The sequence below is a fragment of the Gallinula chloropus genome (assembly GCF_964237585.1).
Source record: "Gallinula chloropus genome assembly, chromosome: 4".
Classification (NCBI taxonomy): Eukaryota; Metazoa; Chordata; class Aves; order Gruiformes; family Rallidae; genus Gallinula; species Gallinula chloropus.
Window position 1 is genome coordinate 80,256,909 of NC_140088.1, and position 13,207 is coordinate 80,270,115.

At 37.0% G+C, this 13,207-nt stretch overlaps 1 protein-coding gene across 2 annotated transcripts in view; it reads left to right on the plus strand.

The window, feature by feature from the left end:
* Positions 1 to 13,207, plus strand: part of RAPGEF2 (Rap guanine nucleotide exchange factor 2) — a gene marked incomplete at its 5' end in the record, with an annotated part of 181,272 nt that overhangs the window by 79,870 nt on the left and 88,195 nt on the right. For both annotated transcript variants that reach the window (XM_084264147.1, XM_084264148.1), the window contains one exon: positions 12,919 to 12,994. In XM_084264147.1, the coding sequence (XP_084120273.1) occupies positions 12,919 to 12,994 (76 nt within the window). The remainder of the gene's footprint in view (positions 1 to 12,918; positions 12,995 to 13,207) is intronic.

The window sequence follows — 13,207 nt, forward strand, 5'->3', positions numbered from 1 at the left end:
CACAGTCAACACTGTTGGTATCTGAATTAGCTGAGCCACAAACTAATGGGGCTTTGTCTTGTCATGTCACCTGCTGCTACAGCAGAGTTCATGATGCTACCTGTACCAGTAATGTCATGTGAAATGACTTTTTGCAGAAATTAGTGTACAGGTCTTTTAGAATATGAATACTCAAAGTGATTTTTACAGCGAAGTGAGTTGGGCATTGTGTCCGTTTTACTTTATCCCACCCATCTCCTGTTCTGCTGAATAATTGAAGAGTTCATTGAGGTTTGAAATTGGTCATCTTCCAAATGTGCTGCCAATATCTTCTAAGGTGTTGGGAAATAGAAGAGGAAACAGTTCCTAAATGATGAGATTGGGTGGTGTCTGGTGTTGTTCCTGTCAAAACAATTATTTCTGCACCATTACAATTTTGCTCTTGCACAGCTGATGAAATGTTAAGGGACTTAATCTATTACGCTGGCATCTTTTGAAAATGAAACCAGAAATCTAGCGTAGGGGGGCTAGTGCTACTGGGCTTTCTTCCAAGGTCCTAACAAGGAGATGAGAAGGTAACAATGAAGCAGAAAGTGCTAAATGACCCAAATAACTTTTAAGTGAGCTTGAATATTTAAAGGTGGGGGAGGTTTTCAGGCATGGAAATACTCATGGTAGGAGAAAAGCCAACTTCAGAAGCCTTCACAAATGTAAACTCTGTACTAGCTTCTAGGTCTATATGTTCTATAGATACAGACTTCTGTCTCTCCATACATAACACCTGATGATGGACTTGAGGTGGTCTGGATCACTTGCTGATGCTCAGGTGCGTTGGTGGAATGTCCAGAACAATGTACATATTCTATAAGAGAAGCACCATTAACTGATGATGCAGAGTTTGTGTATGCAAGAGTTCTTGTTCTGGTCCAGTTTTCATTGTTTCACACACAGTAATTGCAAGTGAAGTAAAGATGTTATTTCCTGCCAATGTGCATGCAAAAAAAAAAACCCCAAAACACATAGACTTTTCTGATGTTATTTATTCAGATTGATGGTGTTTATCTTCCCCACTGAAACTGTAAAAATATTGAAAAAGTTATAGGTATCTCTTTTAATGACAAAATTATGCTTAGAAATTTGTGCTATGGACCATAAAACCCCAAGTATTTAACAATGCAAATCCAAACTGCTGATTTTATGGAGAGTCCTGCCTGTGAACTAATTTAAGTTATTTTTGCACTTGCTAAATAATTATAATCAAAATGTTTCAGAGTGGTGTGAGTATGGCATGCAGCCAATGCTAAGGAAAAACAAAGTCTGAGGTAACATAGAGGAATTTGTCTAAGCATGAATGTATCTTAATAACTCATAGCAACTGAAAAGGACCTTAAGAAGAAATTGAAATTAAGCAGAGGGTTTTAACAGACCAGACTCATGGGGGATAAACTTGCAGCAGAAAGAAAGCAGAGGAAAGGAGAGAATCCTTAAAGGTAGCTGACAAAACAACTGTAATCTTTGACATCTATGAATGTTACCAACTTTTACAACCTCCCCTTCCCCCTCCCCCCTTTTTTTTTAAACTTTTAGAAAGCTGGGGTTAAAATTTTGGCTATTTAAAGTTTGAAAAGTGTGCTGAAACTTGAGTGCTATTTTGTATTTTGGAATGTTATAGAATGCTCTCTAGAATGGATGGGAAGAACATTGATTGAAAATGTGTTTTTCCCAAAGATGTTGACATTTCTCATTGTTGAAAATTTTTGGTACTGCTTAGTTGATACCTGGTTTCTAAAATATGCTGCAACAAAAACTGGCCTTGAAAGAATATGTTTTTTATTGCTGACTCTTTATCTTATTTTGTGTCTCATTGGTTAGAGACATCTGTCTAATCCCTGCATTAGGGTTTCTAATGGAGTATGTCATAATTTGAAGTACTTAAGAACAACATCTAATCAGTCTTGGAAGCATTGTTCATTTTGCTCTTGCTTTTATTGTTATTCTGTACAATATAATTATGTTATATTGATTAAATTTCAACATCTCTTGCTTATAGTGGTATCTTCTTTGTAAAATTTCAGGCTTGATTTTATTATTAAAAAGCTGCCATATGAAATGGTAATAAATTACTTGCATACAAATGGGGATGAGGAAAAAATGGAGAAATCTTTTTGATAAGGAAAGGAAAGTTCTCTATGTAATAAAGTACGTGCTTATTTCAAATTTACATGTGAGACCTGTTATATCTGGGCATTCACTGCTGCTTACACTGCCAATTAAAGATGTCTATCAGAATAAAATTGTTGCTTTTTGACAACTGATATTGCAGCTGGTGAGATGACCTGTTCTGCAATCTGTTCCCACTGGTATAAGGTTCCTGATTCAGTGTATTGGTATTTCAGGTTTTGACTTTTAGTAGAAACCTGCAAACCATAAAAACCCCCAACCCCACAGTTACTTGAGAAAATCGCATATGTGTTGTTATACCTGCTGAAGGCAGAAGGAAGACCGTGGCTGTTTTACATAGTCTCAGGGTGTCCAGGCAAGTTTTATAAGTGTAATGAACTAAGAAGTTACCTGGTCATTTTTTACTCCACAGTATCAACAAAATGAACTGTGTGCAAAACCAGTACAAAGAATCACAGAATCACAAGGTTGGAAAAGAACTTTAAGATCATTGAGTCCAACCATACGTGTCCTCTACTAAACCATATCTTGAAGTACCTCAGTACCAAAGAGGGAAAAGTTATACCCACGTGGAGATAGGAGACAGAGTACAATGCAGAGCAAGAAGGAGAGGATGCTGGTCTAGGTATGATGTGCTGGGGAAAAGGCTATTTTCTGCAGTTTTCACAGCCTAAGCAACAGTGTTAACTAGACAGAGGTCCATTTTAAAGTCCTGAAATTGGAGATGATTTGTTACAGCTGCACGACTATATTTAAAAGAAGAATATACAGAGTGGAAAATCATGCTAACCAAAACTTGTGTAGTCTACAGAAAAGTCAAGAGGTACCGTAGAGTCTATACTGTGCTTACAAGTGTAAGACTTACAAGTCTATGTATGTGTCTGTATATATATAAAACCCCAAAATGCTCAAGAAAACTCTTGAGGGAAAGTTATAGGATGGCTGTCCCTGCATTTAGGTTTGGCATATATGTGGGGAAGAGCAGTTTTTTTGCCTCATGTAGAACTCTGGTGATGTAAACTTTTATAGATTTACCTTTGGTGAAGGACAATCTTGATAAGCTGGATAATGACAGTTCCTTATGTATATACAGCACTGTAGGTGATGTTGAAATTTTCAAATGCTTCTGAAAAATAAATCCAGGGATATTAGACATAGTATAACATGTTAGGTGAGGGATAACTTATTTTCAACTTATCATCTAAATAGCTAAAACAAAATTGTGACTATTACTTTACTGGTTTAGTTTGTTTATTCATTTAGAGTTACAGGGCACTTATTACAAAGGTATCTTGAAGACATCTGCATTATACTAATAAGATTTATGGAAACTAGTTACTGAGGTCATGTGCTTAGCCCTCCATATGAATGAAATGGTTGTATTGAATGAGTTCGGCGCATTAGTGGGGGTGGAAAATATCAATATGTTTGGTTTTATTTTACTACCAAAAACCCAAATGATTTGTCAAGTTTGGTCTTTTTTTAGTGTTTTAAAAAGATAGCAGTTTATAGTACCTTAGTTACGAAAGTCTCCGTTGGGACTTAGAAACGCATATTATATATTTTTCAAGGTAAAAACCCAGTCTTCATTTAGGATCTAACTACTAAAGGCTCTGTATGAGGTTGGAAAAATACTCCTCTGTTTTAATGAATTTCATGAATGTTAATAAGCTAAACTGTCTTCAGACAAGGTCTTGCCTCTTAAGCAATGTTTTCCTACTACTTTTCATTCTTTGAGACCATTATGTAGATTTTGTGATGTCATGGTAATTTCCATGGCAACACAGACGTCATTAATATGAAGCATAATCAGAGCTGTCTTTATTCAAAACATTTCTTAATTTTTTAAAAAAGGAATAATAAAAAAGTAGGTTAGGAAAAAAGCTTTCATCTTTGAATATATTCCAAGATAGAATAACATAAGAACTTCTAATTTAAAAATAAAAGTAGGGTTTGTTTTTTTTTAAAATAACTTTTGTCAGCTGTTCTGGTGAGGTGCTTGCCTTCTACCTTTTTGCGGTAGAGATGCTGCAAAGTTGAGCTGCAACAAGCTAAACTTTGTTGCCACTGTGTTGCAGCTTTGTTTATACTCTTACCTGTTTAGTTTTTAAATAAACACATTTCTCTTGTTTATATGTATGTAAAAGGTTGTAAAGAAGCCTGAATGGTATTCTGGCACACCAGCTGCTTTCAAGGCCCTGAGCATCCACCCTCATTTGGAGTAAATCTGAAAAAAAAAGTGATTCTTTACATTGCTGTTTTCCTGATTGGATTTTCTAACCATTTTTTCAGCTTAATTTTATTTTTAAGGTAACATTAGAAAATGCCAATGTGAAAAGCAACAAACTTTGAAACTTCACTGTTTTTTTTTTTTTACTTAAACTAGTCAAAGTCACCACTATGCTCCTTCTTGAACTAGGTAAAATTTTAAAAATTAAGCACTCTTTTGGAAATAGTAGTCTGTACTAAAAGCAAAACTGTGTGAAGATCATAAGGCATATGATTCAGGGCTTGACTGGAGGGACTTTCTCTGAGAGGAAACCTCCAGAATCTAGCTAATTTCAAATTATTCACTGTGGGTTTTCAGGAACTTCTTTTGAAGTGCTTTCATTAGTGAGCTATAAATTACCAGATTAATGCAACTTCTGATCTGGGTTGTATTTGCATAAGAAATAAAGAAATCCCTATGAGTATTACATAGATAAGGTAGTGTCATCTGTAAGGATGCCAACCAAACGTGTTTGAAATACTGAAGTTTACTAAAGCTTTCATCTGGAGTTCAAGTCAATTTTTACACACTTTTAACAGGAATTATTTAAAGCATTAATATACTACAAACGTGCTTATTCTGTAATTTTAGAGTCCTTCACATGGAAAAGCTAGTTGTCAGGTATTCTCTGTCTGGCTTGCTGGGTTCTTCCTGCCTTTACACCCTCCTGCTTGCAGCAGCAGGGTGGTTGCCCTTGGCACTGTGATTCCCCTTTCCCCACAGGCAGAGTGGAGTTTGGGTCCCAGATCAAGCAAGGAGGTGCAATGATGTTTGAGGCTTTTATTTCCTCTTGTGAGACTCCCTCTGTCAAGGTATTATTAAATGGCATGCACTTAGTTGTGATGTTGCAAGTGTGTCTGTTCCCTGACACGTGAGCTGTTGTATCTGAGACCGTAAACAACATCTAAGCTATCATATGACACTGGATAAGTCTAATCATCCTTATCCTTGGTATGTGGTGAGCTCACATCTCCAGGATTTGCAAACTGACAGGTCTGCAAATGCTGCTTCAACTCATATTCCAGTTGCCAGCATCTCAATTTTCCTTTCAGCTGAAAAACATATCTATCAAGCAGCTATTTGCTCTTGCTGGGGGAAAAAAAAGCAAGCTTAAAATAAAATTTTAAAAAACCCAACAACCCCACAAAAAGAAACCCACCCCAAAGGTGAATCACCTGATTATTTTGATATGCAGATGACTGCCACAATTTGGTTAATCATACTTAACACAAGTCAAAAGCAGCTTGCGCTGCATTTATGTATTGGCTCTTTTTATCTAAAGGCAGTAATTCAAATGAGAATTGGAGAAGCCAGCCTCTATTATTCAGAAGATGAAATTGTCTGATAATGATTCTCTGTCTTTTAGTTAACAAACCCATGCTTTCATAGTTTCCAGTGTGCAACTTTAAGCGTGAGGAAACTACCTTCTCCCCTTGCATCGTCCCCAACGGAGAGGACTGTTCACGTTAGAGCTGCTCAGCATGCATGAAGGGCTCTGTGTTTTTTTTCTGCGAGGTCAGAAAGTGGCCATGCCAAATTTAGTTTTCATCAGAACACTTAAGCGTTCCCCTAGGGATGGCTTGCACGTGTATATACTCTTCTAAATTCTAACTTTTTTTTTTAATCCTTGGAAAGGGCAGTCTGAGTTTCACAGCACATTCATTTGAAACTGAGCTAAACCTAGCTTGGCTAGAATAAGCCATTAAGGATTGATGTCTTTAACTCCAATCTAGATGTACCAAAATGAAATGTGGTACATTTTTATTAGAAAAGATAGAGGAGGAAGAACTTGACTGAATTCCTTACTGTCTCCCTGAGGAGCAGATAGAAAATAGCCTCCCTTCTCCCCCAGACATTTGCTAAATACTGCTCTTTAATATTTCATTTAGGAATTCAGTGTGACTGGTTTGCTGTAGAACTAAATCTAACTCATTTTGGCATTGTTGCAAGTTAAATCTTGATTTATTTCATCAAGATTTGACTTTGGGATTTGTCAGAGACCAGACATTCTGCTCGTGTTTGCTTCTGTATCATCAGAGCGTAATTGATGCGGTGATGGAAAGCAGCTGCTGGTCACAGCTGAGGTCATGGCACGGGTATGAGGAAGCAGCACCAGGCAGCACGTGCAGGCGGAACATGCAGCAAGTGATCCATCCAGAGGAACGGTGGCTCTTCCATGCTCCAAGTTTGAGAAGTGGAGGGTAGAGGGAAGATGGGAAATGAAGTAGGGAGCATTTGAATGTAAATAGCCATGGCAGTAATAGCATTGGCAGGGTGGGTGCTACCCGAAAGCAAACGGATACTCTTTATGTTACAGGACTTAAAATTCTCAATATGCTGAAGACATCCTCTGTACTTCATTTTGGTAGTCTTCTCTGATTCTGCTGGAGCAATGTTAACTTTTACAAAAAGAGTTTGGAGGTATTGAGTTTATGTAATTTAAGATCTCGTTTTATCATGAATATGTTAAAAGCTTGGGAAACTGAACTGATCTCAAGCCCTGTGCTTGCAGACTTACTCAGGTACAGTCTAGAAGAGAAAAGGATTAATTTCAGGGATGGTGAGGAGGAAAGCATTTAATTTAATCTCCATGTATATTTACATGTCCAGTATCAGCAAATATTGCACAGCACTGACCTTAAGCCAGAGGCTTTTTTATCCACCCCATTTGAAAACTTTGGAAGAAAGGTTTTGAATATCTAATTGCTAGAGTATTGGCATAATTTCAGCAATCATGCTCCACTCCATTTCTAGTTTTAGTATCTGCTAGAATATATATATTTTTTAAAACCAAACCCCAAACCACGAAAATCAATACAGAATTTATTGCTTGCATAAATGTATCATAGAAAATGCTAAGAATTGGAGAAACAAAATGTGTTACTCGTGTTTTTAATTGCTCTAGAGTATGTCTAAATGGAGCATGCTTTTGGACTTATAGGAAATGCCAGTTCAATAGACTTCATTCTAAATCAGCAGCTTCATTCCAAATGCTGCATTTGCAAATACATAAAACTCTAGTGATGTTTTGTGCCCTAAAACGTGCCCAAGAATGTGCATGATATAGATGACCAGACTTTGTGGAGCTTTCTTTGTAAGACTTGAGATGTAGTTTCACTAAGACTCGTGATTCATACCTGAATTAAGGATTACCTTGAGCTTATGCAAGGTGGTGAATATAAAAATAAAGAAAGGTCAAGAGGAAAACGTTTTGTATGGCCTTTTTGAAAAATAGTTGCACCAGTGAAACTGGGTTTTCTGTGAGCTATCTTTGACTTTAAGAAGGGAGAAAAGGGCTTCTCACTGAAAAATCTTTTCTTGGTGTTTGTCGTCAGTGGAGTTTTCTTCAGATTCTGCCTCGCTTTTGATGAATGCATTTACATTCCAGTGCTGAGAAATAATCTTCCATTTGGGAGCTGGGATGATGTGAAAACAGGAATGTGGAGGCCCCGGGCAAGGGGACAGGGCTGAATGCTGATAGGGAAACCTTCCCTCTTCAGTAGCTGCTGCATCTCCTGCCAGCTTTGAAAAGAGCATCTGTGTGTGCGTGTACTGCTATGTCTGGGGACCTGGGGAAATGGACGGGTCACGTCTGGAGAGAAATGCTCGGTCCTCCGGTGTCATGATCATAGTAGAAAGGATAGAAAGAGTCACTCTCAATACCTGGAAGTTTTTGGTGCTCTCTAAATGTAAGTGCTTATAAAAATCAGTATGTTGTTTGTATCCGTAGGTGTTTCAGTTAATTGAGATAATCTGTTGTCTTGGTTTATTAGTACAACTATTAAATTTGAATGAGAAGAAATGCAGATGTCAGCCTTAAGTTATTCTCATGTTGCTGTTTGTTAGCTCCTGCACTAATGGTGGTTTTAAAATTGTAAAGGTTGTTTTTAGTGAAAACTGAAAGCATAAGCTTGGGAAGCATGGAAATGCTTAACTTTTACTTACAACTTGTCTTCCGAGTAACCAGCATGTTGTCACCTGTAACACAACTGTTCTTTAGCCCATTGTATGTATTCTGAGTATGTAGTAAGTTACACTTTCAGAGAAGGAAACTGTCATCTACAGTCAGTGTAAATGCAATTTTTGAATACATTAGAATGGAAATGAAGTTGTAAATAATGTATATGGATTAAAGTATCTGCTTTTAATACATGTAGTGAGCAAAAAGGGATTTTTTAGTACTAATGATTTTATCTGGAATTAATGCTTATGAATATAGCCAAGAAGGGAATTAAACTTTTTGTCAATTGCTTTGGGGAATAGTATAGTTAGGGAGCAGTTGCTCAGGGAGAATATTTAATCATGTAAGAGTTAAGGTTTTTCTTTTTTTTTTTTTAATCATCCACTTTTGAAATTGCTACTGTAAAGGACGTTCCTGCAAATAAAATTGTTTTGTATATCTTTAAGTTGTTTTTTTTTTAAAGTAGATTTATGTTCACCTCATGCATTCAGTAGCTGTACAGGGAATAAAAGTAACTGTGACAGAAGAGGACTCCAAAAGTGAAATTGCCTCTAGGACAGGTACTGAAGAGAGCATATGTGAAGTTTAATACTCAGGGAACCTCAAGTCAGAGCTTATGTGATAGCAGGAAAAAAGTCTTGGGAAAACTGCTGCAAAACAAGGCTATTTGGGGAATTCAGGTGAGGCAGCAATATCCTAGCCAGGCAGCTTTCTGGCTATCTGAATTACTGTTATAACCTCTACATCCTATATTGGCAGCCACCATTGCAAAGATAACTTTAAACTGCCTTAGCTTGCGCTGGTGACGTTCTCTCATGCACATCACTGATTTAGAGAAAATAGTTGCAAAGCTGGGCTTTTCTCAGGTGCATCACTGACTTAATAGTTGCAAGCGAGCTATTTTTAGCAGTCAAAATGAATAAGGCTTAGGTAAGAGAAGACCTTACCTTTATGTAATAAACCAATTTATATTGAAATTATTAAGGAATAGTATGATACAACCAAATGTGAAACTTATTTTATGTAAAATTTGCTATTGTGCTGTAAACATAAAAATGTGGTTTTACCTTAAGCTCCCTAGTGAAGGTGTGTATCCACAGGCCTATTCCACACTACAGTAAGGGAAGGAATAAATCTGTCAAATCCCTGCTCCATGGAAATGAGCTAATAAAGGCTTTCCACATTTTACTTTAGCTAGCTACTGCTCATGCAGACTGTATAGTTCATGATAAATCTGGGTAGACAAACTCACTTTCTATGTTAAGTCTGGTCTAGCATTAAAATTTGGAAAGAAGAATGTGTAGCAGAAGTTACTAAAATAGAACTGGTATTATGAAGATAATCTGTCAGCTCTTCCACTGAAAATTTAGCTACTGTACTGGGGTTTTTTGTGATACCCAGCATCCCTCAAGCAAGCTTGCATGCCAGCTTTTGGTCTTTTATATGAAGATCGTCTGGAATTTTACAAAATGCTTTACAGCTCGGGCTTTTTGATTAACTCGGTAAACAGACTTTGTTATGGCTTGGGTATTTGCTGCTTTTTGCTTCCTACTATTATTTTAAGTAACTTACTTTCAATTAAACAATCTTGCTCGGCTGCTTCTGCCTAGTGGCTGGTTACTGCCCCAGGAATTTCAGGTGGAGAAGAGTGACACTGAAGTCCTTTTTCGTTGGTCTTTGTTTTTTGCTCTTGTGCAAAGCTCCAACAAGTTCACTCTGATAAAACTTACTGATACTGATATTAATCTTCTGCACTGAACCAATGGGATTGGCAGTGCTCTAAGATTAAAGTTGTTTCTTAGAGCTGCATGTCATCAGGTATTCAATGATGTGTAGCTATAAAAATGTGGTTCTGCATCAGATAGTGTGTGGATACTGTGATGGATGTTTTACCACAGTCAAAATTGCACACCTCTGAGATGTCTAGATGTAGTGGACAGTCACAAAAAAGTTTCCTGATTTTCACAGTTATGTGAATTCCTCGCTGATGACGAAACTTTGGCAGCAGATTGGAAGTCATGAAGTTTAGCATGGCATATCTAAGAAGATATGTAACACTTGAAAGGTCATTTAACTTTCTTCTGAGTTTTTGGACTTTTTTGATTTTTTTGTCTTCTTGCCTAAAATACTTCTCAAAGATTATAGAGTTTTCTGCAGCCTGAAGTGCCTTGTGTTCCTTGGTCAAAGATTGTATGTGTGTGTGTGATGTGTTGTCTGTGCTGATAAATTCCATGCTGTCATGGGAATCTGAACAATACAGCAATGACATGGTTATTTTACTAGGAACAGAAATAAAGAATTTTCTTTGTAGCAATTCAGTATATGCCTCCTGTCTTAATATGTTGGGTACCTGGTCCCTTGTGCCAAAGGGTATAATCCAAAGAAGTTATTCAGGAGTAGAAGAGCACATCCAAAGCAGTTCTGTGTTTTTACTGTGTTTGCTAAGGCTTGAAACTTTTGGATGTCAGCAGCGATTATCAAAGGGTGGAAGTTTATAGTTGATACTTACAGACAGCAATAGAGGAAGAAGAAATTGTGGGGTGGAGAAAAGTATATTTGTGTTGAAATAAATGTTTGCTGTGAGGCAAGAAAATGGGCTGGCAAAAACACAGTAAATATTGTATTTAGACCAAAACCAATGGCAACAAAGAGGGGAATGAGGATTTGCAAGAAGAAAGGTAGTATTTCTCTGTGTTGAATTAGAATATCATATAAGTTGACTTCCTAATTACCATTTTGGCATTGTTATTTTTCAATCAATGAGTTGATTTACTTTCTCCTTTCTCTTCCCCCTTCTTTCCATTTTAAAGGAAAAACTGTGTGTATGGGTCAGGTGAATGAGCAAGAGAACGTTTGTCACTTTTGCAACAGTTTAATGAATCAAGATAATAGCATTATTTTTTTTGTTATCTGTAAGAGAAGTTGAAATTGGATAAAATTCAAGGTGGCATTGTAGAGTAAAGCACCCTGTGTTTTGTTGCTGGACTATAGGAGGAAGCATGTGTTTGCCTCTAGGAAAATGCGCATTTTGTTGAGAGACTTCATTATTGAGTGTTTCTTTTCAAGAGGCTTAGTATTCTGGAAAATTTTTTCTATTGTAGAAGTCCCATGTACCATTAAATGCGATTATTATTTTGATGAATAAGCACAGCTGGCATTTCTTTTCAATATCTGACTGCCTTCTATTTGAGCTGTAAACATGCTGTTGTGAAGAGATTAGCCTTTGGGGTAGCAAGTTAAACTGTTCATTTCTACTAATCGCCTGGCAGGACAGGAGAATAGTTATAAACTGGCTAGGTAGACCGTTCCAAATGGCATAAGAACTTCAGTTTGCTTCTTATGAAGTAAGGCATTAAAAAGTTACTTTTCACAAACATGGTGCCTTAGTGTGTGTCTGCATTACAGGCTTGGTTAAAATTAAGATTTTATAATTTTACTGAGTCTGATTTGTTTTTCATCAGGTAGTTTAAGAGCTGTTGCCCTATGAGCTTCAGATAGGAAGGTTTCCCGTTTCTACTGAACAGAGCCAGGCTGAAGAAAGGGAAAGGCTAAATAGTTGCATTGGCTCTTAGGAAATTTTAGGGCAGGTGTGTAACAGCAGGTTCCAAGAGGGATCCTGAAGTTTCAGCTACTTTCTCATCCGTCCTGCCTTTCTCTGCGACGGTAAGACAGGCATTGGCTTGGCAGGCTTAAATATGAACTATCTGAGAGGGAAGTACACAGCCAAGAAACAAACTTTATCTGGTTGTCTTTTCTTCCATTCTGACAGTGTATGATTAAGGATCTGACCATAAAGCTCTTGAGTTTCACTGAATTATGTACCAGTACTCTGCACTCTACCTTTACAGCTGCATTTCGAGGGTTCTTCGCAGTTAAGCCTGCAGTCACACACATTCATTTAATAAAGGCAGAGTATTTCAGAAACTGAAACTAGAATAGCTTTCTATTTTATCCTATGGGGAAAAAATAGTATGCTTAATTATTACACTGTGGTGGGAATGTGTCATGAAAGGCAGAACAACCTTCTGTCCTCATCTATTCAATTTGGGAATACTCTCACGCTCAGATTCTTTATTTTATTAGTTAATTTTAAGTAAAGAAAGACCTAAATGAAATTGATCAGCCTTTTCATTCTTTCCTTGGTGTGCTAGTTAGCTTGCTTTATAGAAATGCAGATAGCTTAGGTAACTTAATATTGTAACATCAGAAGATGCTGGATCAAACTCTGTCATGAAGTTCAGAATCAACTGTGCATCTTCAATAGACAGCACTTGATTGAGACTTGCTTTTGTGCTAATGAAATTATTAAGCACATACTCTTAGTAAACAATGTAAATACAAAATACACAGATTTTGGTGTCCTTGGGTATCAGTTACCTGTCAAATGACATGTGTGGAACTTGTATCATGCAGAGGTATGTACGTTTTTTCCCCTGTGCTTTACAGTATGTGGAGAAGATGTAAATGTGCTTATGGATTGTGTTATAGCTCTGACTTTTGTTCTGATTGAAATATTTTTCTTCTTCAGTTTTGGCAAGCGTTCTGCAGGAAGCTTCAGGCGGGGCTGTGAATGCATTGTTTTAGAGCCATCTGAAATGATTGTGGTAAGAATATTTTCATTCAGTTGCTTTCAAATTTAACAGACAGCTTTGGTAACACTTAACTTCCAATAAAACTTGAAGAATGTTCTGCTTTGCACATGATCTTTTTAAAAATCTAAGATGTCCTACATAACTTTGTTGCTATTCTTTGCGCACACATGTGCATTGTTTGAGTGATACAGGCATTTTTATATTGTTACATTTACTTTTGAGGAA